A 20,431-nucleotide genomic window follows, 5' to 3' on the forward strand; every position below is an offset into this window, starting at 1 on the left:
TTTGTCATATTGGACACTACTTGAACTTTTTCTTTATTGGACATTGCACAGAAATTGTTTTTAAAAAAAAAACAACTGAGTAGCTGAAAACATGGTTGCACATTTGCATTCTGAGAGACAGTTGAATAGAGAGACAATGGAGGTGCTCACTGATTCAGTTAACAAGATTGGTCTGGGCAACAGTGATGATCCACATCTTGTCTGTGTAAGAGCCAGCACTCTACCACCCTCTCCTGCCCCCCGCCCCCGGCACCACCCCCACCAAATGCCTGGGAGACTCTGAAGTCCAGCAACCCTCTAAGAAGTGGCTGTTTCAAACAAAGGGATGGTCACATTACTTACCTGCTGGCCAAACTGGGAACTGTTTGAATTGTGCCACACAGAAAGGTAACAGACTGCAATTTGAAGACAAAAGAGAAGGAAGCTCTCTCTCCCTGGTGTGCTCTCTCTCTCCCTCTCTGTCACTGTCTCCAGCAAAGTCCTAGGGACCCATGGCAGCAGCTTGAGCCTCTAGACAGAGCACCTGCTTGAGCCTTCTGGTACCAGAGAAGCAAGTTGGAAATTGTGCACTGGGCCCCAGTGAGAACTCCAAGACTTCAACTTTTAGCAAGGACATTTCCACCCAGTGACTGAATTCCCTTTATTACGAATTCTACTCCAACCCCCCCACACTACCTACTTCTTTCCTCCCCTCTGTATCTATTTGTGTGTGTGTGTTTCTCTCGTAGGCCTGCTAGGGTGGTTGCATAGCATATTTTGGTAATTTTAATTGAGTTGGGCTAATAGACTTAGATCTTTCTTGTTTAAACCTAAGAAAGCCTGTCTGATTGATTCATTTGCAGTTACAATTGGAGTGCAGGGAGCAAAGGGCTATTTGAGGGGATAAGCTAAATCACTGTGTTTTAAAAGATAAACCCTGTTACGGCCTAACCAGGGAATGGTCAAGAGGGGAGCCTGAGACCCCTTCCTCACCCGGTTGTAACACATTCCTTCAGATTTTAATTATTGTTAGAGATTTTATAAAATAAAGCATTTACATTTTTTAAAACTTTTCTTTTGCCCTTTTTATCTCTCTCTCGATCAAATCTTTCTTTCCCTGTCGTGGCTCAGTGGGCAGCACTCTCACCTCTGAGTCACAAGGTTCTGGGTTCGAGTCCCACTCCAGAATTTGAGCACAAAAATCAAAGCTGACACTCCAGTGCAGTACGGAAGGAGTGCTGCATTTTTGGAGGTGCAGTCTTTCAGATGAGACGTTAAACCGATGCCCTATCTGCCCTCTCAGGTGGACATAAAAGATCCTGTGGCACTGTTTCAAAGACGAGCAGGGGAGTTATCCTCAGTATCCTGGCTAATATTCATCCCCCAATCAACATCACAAAAAAAGATTATCTGATCATTATCACATCGCTGTTTGTGGGAGCTTGCTGAGCACAAATAGGCTGCCACATTTCCTACATTACACCTGTGACTACACTTCAAAAGTACTTCATTGGCAGTAAAGCGCTTTGAGACATCCAGTGGATGTGAAAAGTGCTGTATAAATGCAAGTCTTTTTAATTCTGATTTCTGAACCTCTTTTGACATCAAATTCAATATTTTAACTGGTATTTCTTGTTTCAGACTCTGCAGTACTTCTTCAATTTGATTGATGAAGTAGATACATAACTGTTCTGTTCGCACAGGAATGAGATGCCACACTTGTAAAAGTTAATTTTCATTGCCAGAGAGATTACGTTAACTCTGCTTCTCTCTCCACAGACAGCTCCCAGATACCCTGTCGAGGATGCTGTGCATTTTGGCTGGTTAGATGACCGGAACTTGCTATGCAAGTGTTTGTAATGATTAAAAGGAGGCAATAGCAGAGCAATTAGAAAGTCTTTGGGCAAGTGAAAGTGCAACTAACAGTTGGTGCCATTTGTTCACTGTCCAGAGCAAGATCTATCCCTAATCAGAGGAGTTTCAGCAGTTGAGTTTCCAGAGATCCTTGAATCTGATGAAAAATGTCAAGGAATAAAGTTGCTATAACTGAAATTTCAAAGTCAACAAGTTGAAGTGTTCTGTTGCTGTTGTTACTGATCACTCAGCTAGCTAAACAAAAAGTAGGAAACTGCAGATTCTGGAAATCTGAAACAAAAACAAAAAATGCTGGTAACAGTCAGCAGGTCAGGCAGCATCTGTGGAGAGAACAGTTGAGATAACATTTTGGACATGAACCTAGATCAAAACTGAGGGATATTATTGCATTTAAAATGGAAAAGAACAAAGAGAATGGGGAGACGCATGTGCACACTTGCCCGCGCACACGTGAGAAGAAATAGACGTGAGAAGAAATAGATTGGCCTGTTAAGTACTTAAGTGGAACACAGGAGATAGCATAATAAGAGAAAGCAAAGAAATTAAACATATTTATCAGAGTCCGAGAAGATATGAATGTTTGAAGGCTGTGGGGATGAGACGGGTAAAAATGGAAGCTTGAAAAGGCAAAGCAGTAAAGGATTCAGGAGCCTAGGAGGAAAAAAACAGGTTGGCACCAACACAGCTGGAAATATATTTTACTATCTTTACTCCTTTGCCATCTCTCCCACAAAATACTGTGGATGGTAGGACAGTTGGAGCTTCCAAGATTGCAATGAACAGATTATTGTTGGACATAGGTATCAAGGCGAGTAAATGTAGCTGAGGTGCAGATCAGCCATAATCTAACTGAATACTGGAGCAGACCCGAGGGGCTGAATCGCCTCCGAATGCTACGCTGTGAAGGCACATTGTGCAAACATTACAGAGATGCCTGTAATGACACAAGGGGCAGAAATTTTGATTTGAATTGGGAGGCAGGAAGGCTCCACCCCCAGCGACCGAATCCCAGCTACTGCATGGAGGCGGGGAGGGTAGGGGTGGCCAGTGCTCCAAATAAATTTGTTACCCCTACCCTACGGCTGCCTCTTTGAGATGGTCACAGCTGCGGCCACAGGACCCCCTGTGATGTAGTTCCCCCTCCAAAGTAGCAGTCCGGCAGCTATGGCCGGTATAAAAAAGTCTTCAGAGAGCACTTTAGCTTAGAGATACAGCACTGAAACAGGCCCTTCAGCCCACCGAGTCTGTGCCGACCATCAACCACCCATTTATACTAATCCTACACTAATCCCATATTCCTACAACATCCCCACCTGTCCCTATATTTCCCTACCACCTACCTATACTAGGGGCAATTTATAATGGCCAATTAACCTATCAACTTGCAAGTCTTTGGCATCCTGAGGCACCCTCTTTCCTTTACCTACATCAGCAGCTCCCACCTCTGCTGGGTGGGCTGCTGATCTGTCAGGGCTGGAGGGTCTCTTATTGGCCCTTCATCCTCGGGAACCTGCTCACCTTACTTGATTGGATGGCCGGCACGCACCCTGGCCACTGATTGGCCAGCTGTTCAAAAATCGCGTCAGGTCTCAGGCACTGACACAATGGGGAGTCAGAACCTGGAAATGGTTCCAACCCCAGAAGAAAAATCTTGCCCAAGTAATCCCGATGTAGCAGCAAGATAATATTTGAAAAAAACTTAATGAAGGGCTTTTGCTCAGCTATTGCCTCCTTTTTATATCAACACTAACAGTTTAATGGATTTTGAACTGTGATTCCGTGAAAAAAAATTCAAACAAAAAAAAACAAAATGGTTTGTGCCATTTTTTTGATAAACTTTCCTGATAACACATTTTTGGACATAACATAAAAACTGTCAAAATAGCAAATAAAAATGCATGTCTTTTTTATAAAGTTTTACAAATATATATAGATTTCATTGCCTGCAGTACTTCCCTGTGGGCATTTGCTAATGTTCAGATAAGGATAGAGGTTAGTGAACAGATGTAGACTGAATATATATGAACTACAAGAAAGCCCCCAGCGATTTAACATCCGCAGCACTTAAAGCAGCCAGAAGCACTGCACAAAGAACAGCCAGGCGCTGCGCAAACGACTACTGGCAACACCTATGCAGTCATACTCAGCTGGCCTCAGACACCGGAAACATCAGAGGAATGTATGATGGCATTAAGAGAGCTCTTGGGCCAACCATCAAGAAGATCGCCCCCCTCAAATCTAAATCAGGGGACATAATCACTGACCAACACAAACCAATGGACCGCTGGGTTGAGCACTACCTAGAACTGTACTCCAGGGAGAATGCTGTCACTGAGACTGCCCTCAATGCAGCCCAGCCTCTACCAGTCATGGATGAGCTGGACATACAGCCAACCAAATCAGAACTCAGTGATGCCATTGATTCTCTAGCCAGTGGAAAAGCCCCTGGGAAGGACAGCATTACTCCTGAAATAATCAAGAGTGCCAAGCCTGCTATACTCTCAGCACTACATGAACTGCTTTGCCTGTGCTGGGACGAGGGAGCAGTACCTCAGGACATGCGCGATGCCAATATCATCACCCTCTATAAAAACAAAGGTGACTGCGGTGACTGCAACAACTACCGTGGAATCTCCCTGCTCAGCATAGTGGGGAAAGTCTTTGCTCGAGTCGCTCTGAACAGGCTCCAGAAGCTGGCCGAGCGCGTCTACCCTGAGGCACAGTGTGGCTTTCGTGCAGAGAGATCGACCGTTGACATGCTGTTCTCCCTTCGTCAGATACAGGAGAAATGCCGTGAACAACAGATGCCCCTCTACATTGCTTTCGTTGATCTCACCAAAGCCTTTGACCACGTCAGCAGACGTGGTCTCTTCAGACTACTAGAAAAGATTGGATGCCCACCAAAGCTACAAAGTATCATCACCTCATTCCATGACAATATGAAAGGCACAATTCAACATGGTGGCTCCTCCTCAGAGCCCTTTCCTATCCTGAGTGGCGTGAAACAGGGCTGTGTTCTCGCACCCACACTTTTTGGGATTTTCTTCTCCCTGCTGCTTTCACATGCGTTGAAGTGCTCTGTAGAAGGAATTTTCCTCCACACAAGATCAGGGGGCAGGTTGTTCAACCTTGCCCGTCTAAGAGCGAAGTCCAAAGTACGGAAAGTCCTCATCAGGGAACTCCTCTTTGCTGACGATGCTGCTTTAACATCTCACACTGAAGAGTGCCTGCAGAGTCTCATCGACAGGTTTGCGGCTGCCTGCAATGAATTTGGCCTAGCCATCAGCCTCAAGAAAACAAACATCATGGGGCAGGATGTCAGAAATGCTCCATCCATCAATATTGGCGACCACGCTCTGGAAGTGGTCCAGGAGTTCACCTACCTAGGCTCAACTATCACCAGTAACCTGTCTCTAGATGCAGAAATCAACAAGCACATGGGAAAGGCTTCCACTGCTATGTCCAGACTGGCCAAGAGAGTGTGGGAAAATGGCGCACTGACACGGAACACAAAAGTCCGAGTGTATCAGGCCTGTGTCCTCAGTACCTTGCTCTATGGCAGCGAGGCCTGGACAACGTATGTCAGCCAAGAGCGACGTCTCAATTCATTCCATCTTCGCTGCCTCCGGAGAATACTTGGCATCAGGTGGCAGGACCGTATCTCCAACACAGAAGTCCTCGAGGCAGCCAACATCCCCAGCTTGTACACACTACTGAGTCAGCGGCGCTTGAGATGGCTTGGCCATGTGAGCCGCATGGAAGATGGCAGGATCCCCAAAGACACATTGTACAGCGAGCTCGCCACTGGTATCAGATCCACCGGCCGTCCATGTCTCCGCTATAAAGACGTCTGCAAACGCGACATGAAATCCTGTGACATTGATCACAAGTCGTGGGAGTCAGTTGCCAGCGTTCGCCAGAGCTGGCGGGCAGCCATAAAGGCGGGGCTAAAGTGTGGCGAGTCGAAGAGACTTAGCAGTTGGCAGGGAAAAAGACAGAGGCGCAAGGGGAGAGCCAACTGTGCAACAGCCCCGACAAACAAATTTCTCTGCAGCACCTGTGGAAAAGCCTGTCACTCTAGAATTGGCCTTTATAGCCACTCCAGGCGCTGCTTCACAAACCACTGACCACCTCCAGGCGCGTATCCATTGTCTTTCGAGATAAGGAGGCCCAAAAGAAGAAAAAAAAGAAGTATACTGAATATATCAAACTCTAAATCATTGTTTTCTAATGCTAAAAGGATAAAAACTATTTAATAACATTATGCTAAGAATTTCAGGGAATTTGTGAATTGTCTCCGGGCATTTTATCCACCTATAAAATCCACATATTGCACTATTTGTCTTCAGATGTAGACAGAATCATTAGCCACCTGTTTCTGCGACACAAAATGACTGTTATTTAACTGTATTGGTCTGTCTTACAAGGTTGCAACAGTGTAGTTTTTTTCTAAAAGAATAGTTTTTAACAGCTATATTACACTGGGTAAGATATTGTGACATTTTTTTCAGATCCAGTGCAGTAATTAAAGTATTCAGACTTTTGGGATTATAGTGATTGCTCCATCGAGTGAAAAAGAATTAACGTTCAAAGATCCAGATTCATTCAGCTGATAACATTTTGTTGCTGCTGTTTGAATCACTGATTAATCTGTTGGGAGTTACAATTATTATAAAGCTTTGTGAAAATCGTGCCACAAACAGACATTTAAACTATTCAATCCCAACTTGCTTGTTTAAAAAATAACTTGAGTTTAAAGCTTTTTAAAAAACTTTTTTTTTTAAATAAAGCATAAAGTCTCCTTGGCTACCCAAACTGAGATCTATTCATTGAACACTTCTATTCATGGCTTTGGTGAGGGTGCAGAGAGTTTTGCCAGAATGGTACCAGGGATGAGACTTCAGTTATGAGCAGAGACTAGAAAACTTGAATTATTTTCCTTCGAGCAGAGGTGGATAAGGGGAGACTTAACAGAGTTGCTCAACATTATAACAGGTTTTGATAGAATATAAATAAGGGGAAACTGTTTCCACTGGCAGGAGGGTCAGTAACCAGAGGGGAGAGATGTAAGATAATTGGCAAAAAGCCAGGGGAAAGATGAGAATTTTTCTTAGCGAATTGTTATGATTTGGAATTCACTGCCAGAAATGGTGGAGGAAGCAGATTCAATAATAATATTCAAAATCGAATTAGATAAATACTTAAAAAGAAAATATTTGCAGGGCTGTGGGGAAAGAGCAGGGGAGTGGGAGTAATTGGCAGCTTTTTCAGAGAGCTGGCACAGGCACTATGGCCAAATGGTCTCCTTTCTGTGCTGTATAATTCTATAATACATATTAAAAATTTTGTGTTCATGTGATAGTTCTAATCTTGATATTTTTTAGGTGTGCATTGAATGCATCACCAGGTTACATTTGCTTGTGTGGCATTGTGCAAAAGAAGATTGGGGTATGATGTTACTTGAGGCTCTAGGAGTGTAGGTGCACAGGCACTCATTCTGAGCTTGGCCTCTGGTCTTCACAATGGGGTGGGGGTGCTTCTCTCTTCTGCTGCCCTGTCTCTACTGATTAGATTCTCTTTTATTGATGGCATGCATTGATAGTTGCGAACTGTGGGTGTATTCTGGGAGGTGTCACCTCCAACTGCCCCAGCCCCACACTCCTGCCTCTGTACTTGCTTAAAACCTGTTACATCTCTAACATTTTCCAATTCTGATGAAGGGTCATCAACCTGAAACTTTAACACTGTTTCTCTCTCCACAGATGCTGCCTGACCTGAGTAGTTCCAGCATTTTCTGTTTTTATTTCAGATCTCCAGCATCCTCAGTATTTTGCTTTTGTAGGGATGAAATTGGCCTTGGCCGTTAGCACAAAACAGCCGATAGCAAGTCGGCAGCTCATTTTGTACCCATCGGATTTCGTTTCCACAACAGCTACCGATCTTTATTGAACTATGCGAAGTGTACACTCATTTATTCCTGAATGCAGGATCTGGTTTGGCCCATTTGTTTTGGAGTATTTATGTGAATATAACCATTTTGCTTCAGGCAGTACATTTTTGTTTAACTTTAAACATTAATAGAATGTTAAAAGTTCAGTTCTACTTTCTTTGGATGCCGCATGGATACATTTAATTACTTGCACATTTAATTTAAATCTTAAAATATGAATTTGGTTGTTAACCACATTTTCTTTTGCATGATTTCATCTCACCTTTCTACCTACATTGAAGCGATTGATAGGCTTTCAAAGATTTTGGCACTGAATTAGTATTTTCATAGCTTGTAGTTTGCATGCAAATCAGTACTGTTGTGCGTTGAAGTACCGGCCTACCATTTTCTACACCTTGGTTGTTCTGATTTTGAACATTTTTTTCAAAGCCGCATGTGAATTTTTTTCCGACTCTCCAAGGTCTGATAAGTAAAAGGACAGGTTGCATAAACTAGGCTCTCTTGAGTATAGAAGATTGAGGGGTGATCTGATCGAAATATTTAAAATTTTAAAAAGGATTCGACAGGGTAAATGCAGAGAAACTATTTTCTTTGGCAGGGGAATCGAGAACAAAGGGACACAAAATTAGAGGTAGGCTATTTAGGAGCAAAATTAGAAAGCACTTTTCACACATCTGGAATTCTCTTCCCTCAAAACTGTCTGTGGATACCAGGACTATTGAAAGATAGATAAGGATATCGGGGATATGGCGGGTAAATGGAGCTGAGGTACAAATCACCTATGATCTAATGAAATGCAAGAACAGACTCAAGGGGCTGAATAGCCCACGCCTGTTGCTATGTCGTGAAGGCATATTGTGCAAACATTAAAGAAATGCCTCTAATGACAAGTAATCCAAATGTAGTAGCAAGACAATGGTTGAAAAATATGAAGGGCTTTTGTTCTGCTACTGCCTACTTTTTATACCAATGATTATTGCAAACATTTCAAAGCATTTTGAAATCAGTTTCAGTATACCCATATTTTCAAACTTGCAAAGAAAAAATACAAAAACAGTTTCTGCCAGACCTGCAGGATGTTTCCAGCATTTTCCATTTGTGCCAGTTTCATCCTGTCTGTCTCTGGTAGCCCCATTTCTGTAGCAATGCCTTTGTAACCGAGTTTGAACATGCAGGTTATAGTCCTAAAAGTCACCTTGATATTTTACTTTTTTAACTTAAAACTATTGTCAGTTATCTTTTCAATAATAGAATAGCTCAGTGATGTAGGAGGCTGTAGCAATTAGTGTTACCTTGGAAATGGAACATATTGACAGATTGAAGCATTTTCTCTTATATAAAATACAAGAAAGTGACTGAGGTTGAATTTTATGGTGATATGCAAGTCAGGTAGTATTGATGACATCAGCTGCAAAGGCAAGTCTGTCCTATGATACTTCTAGCTTCAAAGCAAAATAATTTATACTTTAGTTTCAGAGCTATCACTGGTGAGATTGGCCTCCTGCATTTCTGAGCCGATGAATCATAAATCTGGATGTTTTAGTGAATGTGACAGTAAATTAAAAACCAGCGAAAAATCAAATACGTGCTTTAAACTTGATACCAGATATATATAAAATGCAGTGAGGATGATGGAAGTAACATGATGTAAATTATCTTGTTATAGTGGTTGTGATGTCACACACCTTTAGCTCCACCATCATTATAAGCCCGTTTCTTCTGACTTAACATATCCTGCATTGGCATTTTGCCAGATATCCACATTGCCCATGCCTACCATCTACGGACTTCTACATCAATCTCCTGAAACACCCGCTTGATCTCTCAGGTAGATGTAAAAGATCCATGGCACTAATTTGAAGAAGAGCAGGTGGAGTTCTCCCAGTCTCTTGTCCAATATTTATCCCTCATCCAACATCACTGAAACAGATATCTAGTCATTTATTTCATTGCGGTTTATGGGACCTGGCTGTGCACAAATTAGCTGCCATGCTTTCCCACATTACAACATTGCTTACACCTCAAAAAGTACCTCATTAGTTGTAAAGCACTTTGGGACATTCAGTTTGTGAATGGCTCTAGACAATTGCACATTCTTTCTTTCCTAACCATAAATACTCCATAAGTATGGGTTTTTCAGCAGTGGATTATCATCACATTTATTACACACTTTAGATGACAGTTTTCTAATGTATAGTCCATAATATACTTACCTGCACCCTGGTGAAGAAACAATTTGCATTGATTGTACAAGCCAACTCTAATTAGCATATACTTTTCACAGGAGACTATTTTGGAGTCTTGATGGAGACCAAGGTGCTGACATTTCCTTTTAATATAATGGAGAACCCAATGTATTGGGGGAGCACATTAGTCTACTTGGGCTGGGCTATCATGTAAGTATGTAAATTTAAAATCATCATGCATTTCTTCCTGACTCATGCCTTCCTCCCTCACTCTTAATTTTCATTTTTCCTTTCTTAACAGAGGTCTTGAAATTACTGTGAGAAGATGAGATATGAATGCTGACGAGGCTATTAAATTCCTTAGTCTACTCTTTCAATGCATGAGTTAAAATAAAGTAGTTAGCACTGCTGTTAATGGAGAGCTTTGATAAAGGAATCCCAGTGAATGAATTATATGGATTTTTAAAAGACATTTGATAAGGCACTATATAAGAGTCTTGATAAAATTAAGTCATATGGTTGTTGCAGCCAGGTGAGGAGGGGGTCTCAGGCTCCCCTTTCACCCTTCCTCTCGTTCAACCGCAACAGGGTTTATTCCTTTTTAAAAACAGTGGCTGTGCTTACCATCTCAGTGAGTGTTTCACCTTGTTCCTGTAAAGTGATTACAAAAGAACCAATCGGACAGGTTTTCTTGAGTTTAAACAAGAAAGAGGTAAGTTTATTTTACTTAATACTCGACCCCGATTTAAAATACTAAAAATACGCTACACATTCACACAAGATTCACACACACAAATAGATTACAGAAGGAAACAGATTTGGTGGTTGGATTAAAGTCCACAATAAATGAACTTAAATCCAGTCTGTAAATCCAGTAGTCCTCGGCTGAAGCTGTAGTCTTGAAGTCCTGGCTGGTCCCAGTGCACTATGGTTGTCTTGCTTTGCTCAGGGCTCCTGAAGGCAGAATTGGTTGTTGATTCTCTTCTGCAGTTACTGGCTGTAGTGGCCTTTAGGCTTGGAGGGGGTCCCCCAGTCACAGCTGGTTCTTTTCTTGATATTTTCTGGTGGGGGAGAAAGCGAGAGGGAGACACGGGAGCAGCCGCCTACTTTGTTGTTGTGTTTTCAGTTACTGCCTGTCTGCTGTCTGTGCCACAAAACTTTAGTTTCTTCAGAGATGAGCAAGCAGTCACATGGTTCTATCAATCCCCTTTGTTTCTAATAAGATTTTTTCTGAAATTTTCTAATGAAATTCTGGGTGCTACATGCTCCAGGATGTCCATTTACACTTGGAGGGGTTGGCTCTTTCAAAGTCAGTGGGTGGGAATGGCCATGACGGCCGTGCTAATAAAGTCATTCCAGGTAATTCAGTCACTTAGGGCAAACCATTGTCCTGGCTGGGCTTCTGTTAGATAATCTGGTATTTCAAATGTAAATTGCAGAGGCCATCTTGGCTGCTAGTTTTTTTGAAAGTTAAATTCTAGGATTTTTTCCATTAACAGTCCAATGTAAGTTTCCAACCAATAAAATTAATGTGTCCCATTTGGCATATAGGATTTTCCTGACAAGGTATTAAAGAGAATGTGGCAACATGGATAAGAAGTTGGCTAAAGGACAAAAATTGAGGAGTAGTGGTTAATGGATGGTTTTGGACTGGCAGCATATTAAAAAGAACTCTGGCTATGACTGTCACTAGCAACATCAGCATTTATTTATTTATTTATTTATTTAGAGATACAGCACTGAAACAGGCCCTTCAACCCACCAAGTCTGTGCCGACCAAGAACCACCCATTTATACTAACCCTACAGTAATCCCATATTCCCTACCACATATCTACACTAGGGGCAATTTACAATGGCCAATTTACCTATCACCTGCAAGTCTTCGGTGGTGGGAGGAAACCGGAGCACCCGGCGAAAACCCACGCGGTCACAGGGAAAACTTGCAAACTCCGCACAGGCAGTACCCAGAATTGAACCCAGGTCCCTGGAGCTATGAAGCTGCGGTGCTAACCACTGCACCGCCCCTAAGTTTATTTATTTATTGCCCATCCCTAATTGCCCTTTAGAAAGTGGTGGTGAGTCATATTCTTGAACCACTGCAGTCCGTTTGTTGAAGGTGCTCCCACACTGATGTTAGGTTGGGAGTTCTAAGCTATTGACCCATTGATATGAAGGAATGGTGATAAATGTCCAAGTAAGGATGGTGTGTGACTTGGAGGTTGTGGTGTTTTCAAGCACTTGCTGCCCTTGTCCTTCTAGGCGGTGGAGATCACAGGTTTGAGAGGTGCTGTTGAAGAAGCTTTGGTGAGCTGCTGTGGTAGACAGTAGTACTTCAGCCACGAGAGGGGAGGATGTTTAAGTTGGTTGCTGGGCTACTGCATGGTATTAAGCTTCTCAAGTGTTGTTGCAGCTACATTAATTCAGGCTGGTGAAGAATATTCTATCAGATGGTGAAGTGACTTTGGGAAGTCAGCAGCTGAACCACTTGCCACAGTACGCAGTCTCTGACCTACTCCAGTGATGTTCTTATAATCCCTGAGATCATTGCTTGTTTTATTCGGTACATAAGGCTGAATTTTATGGGCCCTTAGGAGGAGTCACTATGCGATTTTGTCAGGAGTGGAGAAAGCCAAAGATGGCCTTCCCATCCAGAGGCCAATTGAGGCCCTTAAGAAGCCACTTAAGGGCCTCTTCTGGCCGCCGCTAGTATTTTACCAGCAATTTGTGGGAGCCCAACCATGTGGGGAGGTTGGCCAGCAAAACAAGGCGGCCTCCATATGGGCTGTGGGGGCGGGGAGACCACAGAGGGCCCCGGCACAAAGGTCGCCCCTCAGTAAACAACCTGCTCTCAAGGACCACCCCCCTCCCCTTGCCAGGGCCTGCCAGACTAGCCCAGGAGAGCCCGCCACACTTACCTGAGATGAGGGGCTCCAGTGCTGGCCCTGGTCACGGGCCTCCTGTAGTCTTGTCAGTGGTCGCCGCTGCAGGTGGTGTTGCCGGTACTACTAAGCTGCTGGCCCTCTAATTGGCCAGCAGCTGCTGGGGGCGAGATCCCTGTCCTTAAAGGGATTGGGACCCCGTCAGCGGGCAGTTAAGTGGCTGCCCGCTATGAAATTCGGCTAGGGGTCCGAAACAGAGGCTACCTTCTGGCCCATTGCTGGAATCCCCACCAACAAGATAAAATTCAGTCCATAATGTGCACTGGGAGACATTCTATCACAATTTATGAATGGCACAAAGATAAGGACAGTGGTTAAATGTGGAGGACTGTACCACATATTCAGGGGTACACAGACAGATTAGTAGATTGTACAAATTGATGTTAGTTGAAATTTAACAGAAAATTGTGAGGTGATATCTTTTGGAAGAAAGAATAAGGAAAGGAAGAGTGTAAAGAGTTGCAAAGGTTCAGATATACAAATCTTCAAAAGTGGGAGAACAAGTGGATAACGGTTATTTAAAAAAAACTTGTGCGCTGCTCGGTTTTATAAATGGGGCATGGAGCACAACAGTAAAAGGAGCAATGAGAAATCCATTCAGATATTCGGTAAGACCACAGTTAGGATATTATGTCCAGTTTTGGACTTTCTGATTTAGGAGGATGTTGAAGTTGTGAAGTGGGCAAAGAAGAGATTCACCAAGAAGCTATGAAGGATGAAGGTCTTTAGTTATGTGAAGAGGCATGAGAAACTGAAATCGTTTTCAATAGAATAGAGATGATTAGGAGGAAAACTGATGGTGTTCAAAATTATGAGAGTTTATGTAAGGATAATCTATTTCCACTCATCAGTACATTTGTGACTAGAGGGCATAAATTTAAGATCATCACCAAAAGAATGAAAGCAGAGCTTTTTTTTTTAAATATGTAGAATGCCTTACTAGAAAAGTGGTGGGAGCAGAGTCTATATTAATTTTTAAAAGTGGAAAAGTATTTATTAATAAAAGGGATAGGGCAGGCTAATGGGACTAAACAGATAGCTCTTCAGAAAACTAGCCCAGGTGTGATGGGCCAAATGGCTGCCTCTTGTGTTGTAAAGTTCTATGATTCCATAAAATAATGGAAAAATGAATTTTACATTGATGCATTGTTTATTAAATGATCTTGACTGGGCTTAATTTCAAGATCAGAGCTTACTAGCTATTTTAGAGCCTTAGCCTTCCCCTCCCAGATTAAACAAGATCCCAAGGCACCACAAGATGTTCAACGAAAATTATACTTTTTTCAGGGCCTAGATAGGATTGAGCACAGACCATTTATACACTGGAAAGGAGGTGTGTTACCGAACACTAAAGGGAAATTCTGCACGTGATGAGTAAATATGACACGTCATTATCAGTAAAGTTAATATTTCTCGTATTCAATATATTGCACCAACCTTAGTTTTCTTTACCAATGTCTAGCATGAGCAGGCCTGTTTGATGTCTGCCATGTGCTCTGCTACATCACAAAACTAGTAGGGACAACCTTTTACATTACTTAAGCAGAAATCTTGAGGCATTTTTAAAAATATTTTTACGCCAATTGGCAGCCTTGTCTTTAACCATTTATAGTTTAGATTCTCAGCTTTTGTATAATGCTGTTAATAGTACCTCATAATGGTTAAAAATATTTTTCAATCCTGGCGTGCTTTGATCTCTAGTACTTCGTTTTATTTTAACTGGCTACTTCACTGTACAGTACTTCCAGTTCTCTTCTTTAAAGATAATTAAATTATAACTGAATAAACTAATAGCATTCCAGTCTTTGGTGCGTTGATCAAATGGTAATAAATTAGAATTTTAATTTTGCTCATTATCTGTGATAATTGTCAATTTCGGACTTTAGTGTTGAAATGAAACATGCAGATCTGTTCCTAGAGTTTATAAGCCTTTCTGTAATATCCATAATACATGCATGATCATATAATTTAAAATGTTGTACGAAATCACTTATTAGGAACTTTATGTATTTGCAATGAAATTAATTTTCTTGAATGGGACATTGTAAATTTTGATCGTACATTTGTACTGAATGTCCAAAAGTTATGAGGTTAATATTTGAAAAACAATCTAGATTAGTCTTAGTCGATTTAGAGGCTTATTTGATTAAATAATTACTTAACTTTAGATAATATATTTTGCACTAGTCTGTGTTCTAATTACTGTTCTGTGGTTTTAAAAAATATATTTTATTGTATTTCCAAAGCAATGCAATTTAAATTCATCTACAAGATGCTAGTTGTCTATTTAAGTAATATTATTGCTTCAGTACTTCCCAATACAGAACTAGTAATATTTAAAATGCGGCAATCCGTTATCTGGCATCACAATGTCCCCTTTGTAAATAATATTTACCATTGCGAAAACAGCCCACTAAAAAATATCTCGTGCTCTGAGCTAGAGTTAATTCAATGATAGGACAGCAGCTGTTGCAGGTATTAGCAAAAGGTGATTCGTGGTCATTTAGAAAATGAGCCAGATGCCCCTTTTGGCTGCCTTACAGTACATTGGAACAGATATCAGCTCAACAGTGCAGACCTCATCAAAGAATAACATGCAGAACACAAATTACATCAGAATCTCTTGAGCCCATGGAGGAACAATCACAAAAGGCAGTTGTGACCAATTTGGGCAATCTAGCCCACAGAAATCTGGTGAATAATCAGCTATTGATATAGTACTTTCCATAGCAATGAATGTTACTGTTGGCCTCAATCTTTGTGCCACAGGAAATTTCCAGGCACCCATAGAATACATGACATGAGACAACTGTTATGCCATCCAAGGCTGCATTATGGATGTCATTAATCTACTGTTTCACCCAATTGTATGCTCTCCCTGTCTCCAAACCCACCACAGGGGAGAGCATAAAATTCCCCCCATGCCTTTATTTATAAAGCCAAGGATTCCATGTGCTTTACTAACTGCTTTTTAAAACTGCCTTGCCACCTTCAAAGAGCTGTGCACAAACATCCCTAGGTTAAAGGTTTGCATTGGAAACCCAACCTGAGGCCGAATGCCAGACTCGGAAGTCCGACCCGACCCGAACCCGAACCCGGTGCATGTCATCGGGTCTCATCAGGGTCTGGTCGGATAGCCGGCCTTCACCCATGTACTGTTGTAAAGGCCTGCTACCCGACCCGACGGGTCCCGACGACATATGTCAGGTCGGGTCGGACTTCCGGGTCTGGCATTCGGGCTCGGGTCGGATTTCCTATACAGACTTCTACCTCCATGTAAGTACCCTGTGCAGAGCTCTACCCTAGGTCACTCTGTTCCTGCACCACCATCCCCGCATCCCCCCACCCCAACTTAAATTTGTACTATTCAGCACGCATTGTCTTTCTTCATTCTCCCCACCAAAATGTACCACCGAACACTCCTCAGTGTTCAACCTCATCTGCCATGTGTCTGCCCATTCCACCAGCCTGTCTACATCCTCCTAATGTCTGTCACTATTTTCCCCACTGTCTCCTACACTTCCAAGTTGTATGTCATCTGCAGATCTCAAAATAGTGCCCCATATCCCCAAGTCCAAGCTCCCAGCCTTTCCTGGTCAGTATAAAATCCTCAAGACAACTTGTGGATTTTTCTTGAGTTAATAATGTAAATTACTGTATGCGAGGGGTTATTTAATGAAACTTACGATTATTAAGGCAGCCATTATTTATTATTCCTTCCAGTAAGACATAAAATCTTCAACTTTTTCCAAAGTAATTTTCCTTAAAAATAACAATTTAGGTCAATCACTGTGTTCAAGGAAAGTTAACAGCACATCACCTGTGACAAATGAAACTTTGAACAATTGTAATTTTTCAAGTACAATCTTTGTATTTTTCAATGTATTCTGAACGTTTACAACAGCTGCTTTTTATTTATGCTGAGTAGTTGGAAATAACAATTATTCATATAAAAAGATTTACTTATGTAACTGTAGTATCCATTGAGTTTGTTTTCATTTTGTTGTGGTGAGGAAAACATAATTTAATTTCCAGGAACAAATAAAAAGTCACTTATTTCACTGTCTTGGGGTGATTTAGAAACCTCTGTCTAAATTCTTTCACTGAAATGTGCACATTTCCCCACTCCCGCATATCAGAGAACCCCTCCTCTGCCACAATAGCATAAGTTCCAATTCAGAATGAGCAAACTACAGCAGATCGCTAAGAAGTATTTATTATCTATAGATTCTTGGAACAAAACCAGGTACAAACTCAGAACTGTGACCTATCACTTTGTGAACCCTATTTCTGATTCCCTGTTTCAGAAGGGATTTGTTTGTTCTTCGAAAGGAGGAAGAAAATAAACCTATGTAAAGTTAGTCACTAAATGCATTAAGATAGAAATTGCTAGATGAAAGAAGACCATGATTTATCCAATTGTGAAGTTATGCTAAACTTGTATCGAACCTTAGATTACACTTGGATCAGTGTATACAGTTTTGGTCTTATTATTATAAAGGTTAATTAGAAGTAGTGCCTAAATTTTCCAAGGCCCTTTGGCGAAGTATCAGTTTGGGATTTTCGCATAGCTACCTAATCCCACCTGCACTAGACCACATTTTCTTTTAGGGAAGGGGCTAAATTACTATTCAGCGTGGGTTTAAAGTAGAGCCTCCCACTCCTGCCAATCGTCACCGCTGAAGGGGTAGCAAACTATCTCGAGCACTTTAAATGCTGCTGCAGCTTAAAGGGTCAGGTGCACAGCAGTTTAATTAGAAGGAGAGAGCTAGAGTTAGAGGTCAGGTTCCAATTCCAGGAGCAGAAGGAAGGGCAACAAAGATCTGCAATAGCTAAAACCCCAAGATGTTTTGAAGTTGCAGTGGAGGTCATGTTGATACAGATAATGGCACTGAGCAAAGGAAGCCCCAGAAGTAGGAGGTGCAGGCATTTTGAAGGAAGCTGGGTCAGGCAGACAGTGCTGTAAATATTTGACTGACCTCACCAGATTGTTCAAGGTAACTGAACAAGAGCCCACGCAGATGCTGAAATACTACAGGCAGCATGACTCACCTCCACACCATCCAGGACCATGCAGATGGAGGAGACAGTAAGCACAATCACTAAACTCCTGCCACATATCTTCCTCCTACTTTACTGCCCCATATCACAGTTCCTGCAGCATGTAACTAAAAAGTGGAGATTGCTGTATTGCGTGCAGCTGAAAGCATGTTTGAAATTGAGTATGAAAATAGCTGAGAAGAAGAAAGCTGCTCCCAAGAAAGGCAAGTTCTCCTGTCATTGCTTGTCACAACTTCTGATTCACAAATTGCAGGTAACTCTTCTAAATTGAATATTCCTCACAGGTGCCAGGCCTTTAGAGTCCACAAGCAGTCCACAATGCCTATTCCTGCATTTGATTCACCAACACATGTCTTGACACCTTACTTAATGAAGCACCAGTCCAGATACTCCCATTAATTAAATTAACAGAAGGAATATCATGTTGTGAAGCACAGAGCATCAATGAGTGGGGAAAGCTGGGAGGGAATAATGAGGAGAGAGGTGTCTTTCCTGTAGAATGCAGAAACAACCATTCTTGGCCGATCTTTGAATCAGGAACATAGATCTCGTGTGCAGACAGTAGAGCTAGTCTCCTCTCATGTATTACAGATGGTGGATAAGTTGGGCAAATCTACAAAGTCCACATCTGCAACATCATGAAGGAGGGATGACATGAAACAACTATCACTTTGGTTAATGTGGCAGTCCAAGAGATTTCTGTAAACACAAGATATCAGCAGGAGATCTTGAGGGCAATTCTTGCTCCCAGAGTGGCAGCATCGACTACTTCCATAGATGCCCTCAAGAACATCCTAATTCATGTATTTTTAGGACTTAATTGGGACTATTCAACTTCTCATGTGAATCATTAGCCCAACTGATCCCACATACAGTACAGGAGTGATCGCGGATGTTGTTTCTCATGATGATGACAGTATGGCTGCATCAGTGCAGCCCCCTCCACTGCCAGCACAAGAAGGAGCTAATGGCCTAGGCCCAGTAGGCATGGGACGCACAGGGGGAAAACACTTTGGAATCAAGGTCCTGCAAGGATATGGACATCATTGAGGCAAGTGCCTTATTTATCCTCTAGGGCTCTATCAGTATAGTCCCGACCACAAACCTTACAAATTTCTGACTTTGAAGTAGCACCACACGGTAGTAAGAGGCTAGGATCACAAATGATAAAAGAGTTTTAAGCACAAGGGATTAACACGGTAATGAGAATGATTAGTTTGAGGGAATAACGAAAAGGCAGTATTGTCAGGCCTCATCCACTGGCATCAGTACTCAGGGAAGAGGGAGCTATTCCATTGGGATGGGCTTCACTTGAACCGGGCTGGAAGCAGTGTCCTGGCCAATTGCATAACTAGGTCTGTGGACAGGGCTTTAAACTAACAGGGGGTGGAGGGAGGGTTTGGGTAAAGGGAAATTTAGAAATCCAAAGAGAGAGGTTGAGTATTGGAGCAGGGTCGTAATGTTGGTAACTCCCAACCGCATGGGACAGGAAGGGACAGAGAGTTTAACAAAAATTGTACGTTGGCAAATAAGGTCATTACAGAGAATAGAGGTTAAAAAAAATGAAATTAAAGTTCCTTCATATGAGGCATTTACCGTGGCTCACTCAGAAAGTTAAGGAGAGTGTTAGACTAAAAGTAGAAGCAAAAGTTGCAAAAAATAGCAGTAAGTCTGAGGATTGGGAATCTTTTAGAAACCAGCAAAGGGCCACCAAAAAGTTGATAAAAAGGGAAAAATTTGAATGAGAGTAAACTAGTCAACAATATAAAAACAGATTGTAAGAACTTTTATAAGTATATAAAAAGGAAGAGAGTAGCTAAAGTAGATGTTGATCTCTTAGAGGCAGAGATAGGAGAAATCATCATGGGGAATGAGGAAATGGCAGAGGCAGTGAACAAATATTTTGAAGACTGTTTTCCTTGGAGAAGAGAAGGCTGAGAGGTGATTTGATAGAGGCATTTAAAATCATGAAGGGTCTGGACAGAGTAGATAGAAAGAAACTGTTCCCACTCGTGAAAGGATTGAGAACGAAAGGGCACAGATTTAAAGTATTTGGTAAGAGAAACTTACTAGACACACTCAGTGGGGGGCGGTGGGGGGGAGGGGTGGGGGAGTCCTGGCTCTTATACAGACAATGACTCTCAATGTCTTTTGATCACCACTATTGGCTAATTGAATCAGGGAACACTCCCATTGTCTCTCTATGCAACTATCTCTCAGAATGCAAATGTGCAACCATGTTTTCAGCCATTCAGCTCTGTGGTCTTTTTAAACCAGTTATGTTCAATGTCCAGTTAACAGTTCAAATAGTGTTCCATATGACGAAATTGATATGTTTCCATTTGGCAGGTGTAGTTTCCATCACAGTATCCTCTTCCTGATCAGGTGATTTGTTTTCTTTACCCTCTTTATCTTCATCTGCAGATAAAATGTACAGTC

General features: G+C 42.0%; 1 protein-coding gene across 3 annotated transcripts in view; it reads left to right on the forward strand.

The window, feature by feature from the left end:
• The window catches only part of pemt (phosphatidylethanolamine N-methyltransferase), a 173,253-nt gene that overhangs the window by 140,223 nt on the left and 12,599 nt on the right, over window positions 1–20,431 (forward strand). For 2 of the 3 annotated variants that reach the window (XM_068055739.1, XM_068055740.1), the window contains exon 5: window positions 10,089–10,200. In XM_068055739.1, the coding sequence (XP_067911840.1) occupies window positions 10,089–10,200 (112 nt within the window). Of the gene's footprint in view, window positions 1–10,088; window positions 10,201–10,291; window positions 10,703–20,431 lie in introns of all 3 variants that reach the window. The other variant, XR_010977359.1, reaches the window with a different exon arrangement.

Source organism: Heterodontus francisci, chromosome 24 (genome assembly GCF_036365525.1).
Source record: "Heterodontus francisci isolate sHetFra1 chromosome 24, sHetFra1.hap1, whole genome shotgun sequence".
Taxonomy (NCBI): domain Eukaryota; kingdom Metazoa; phylum Chordata; class Chondrichthyes; order Heterodontiformes; family Heterodontidae; genus Heterodontus; species Heterodontus francisci.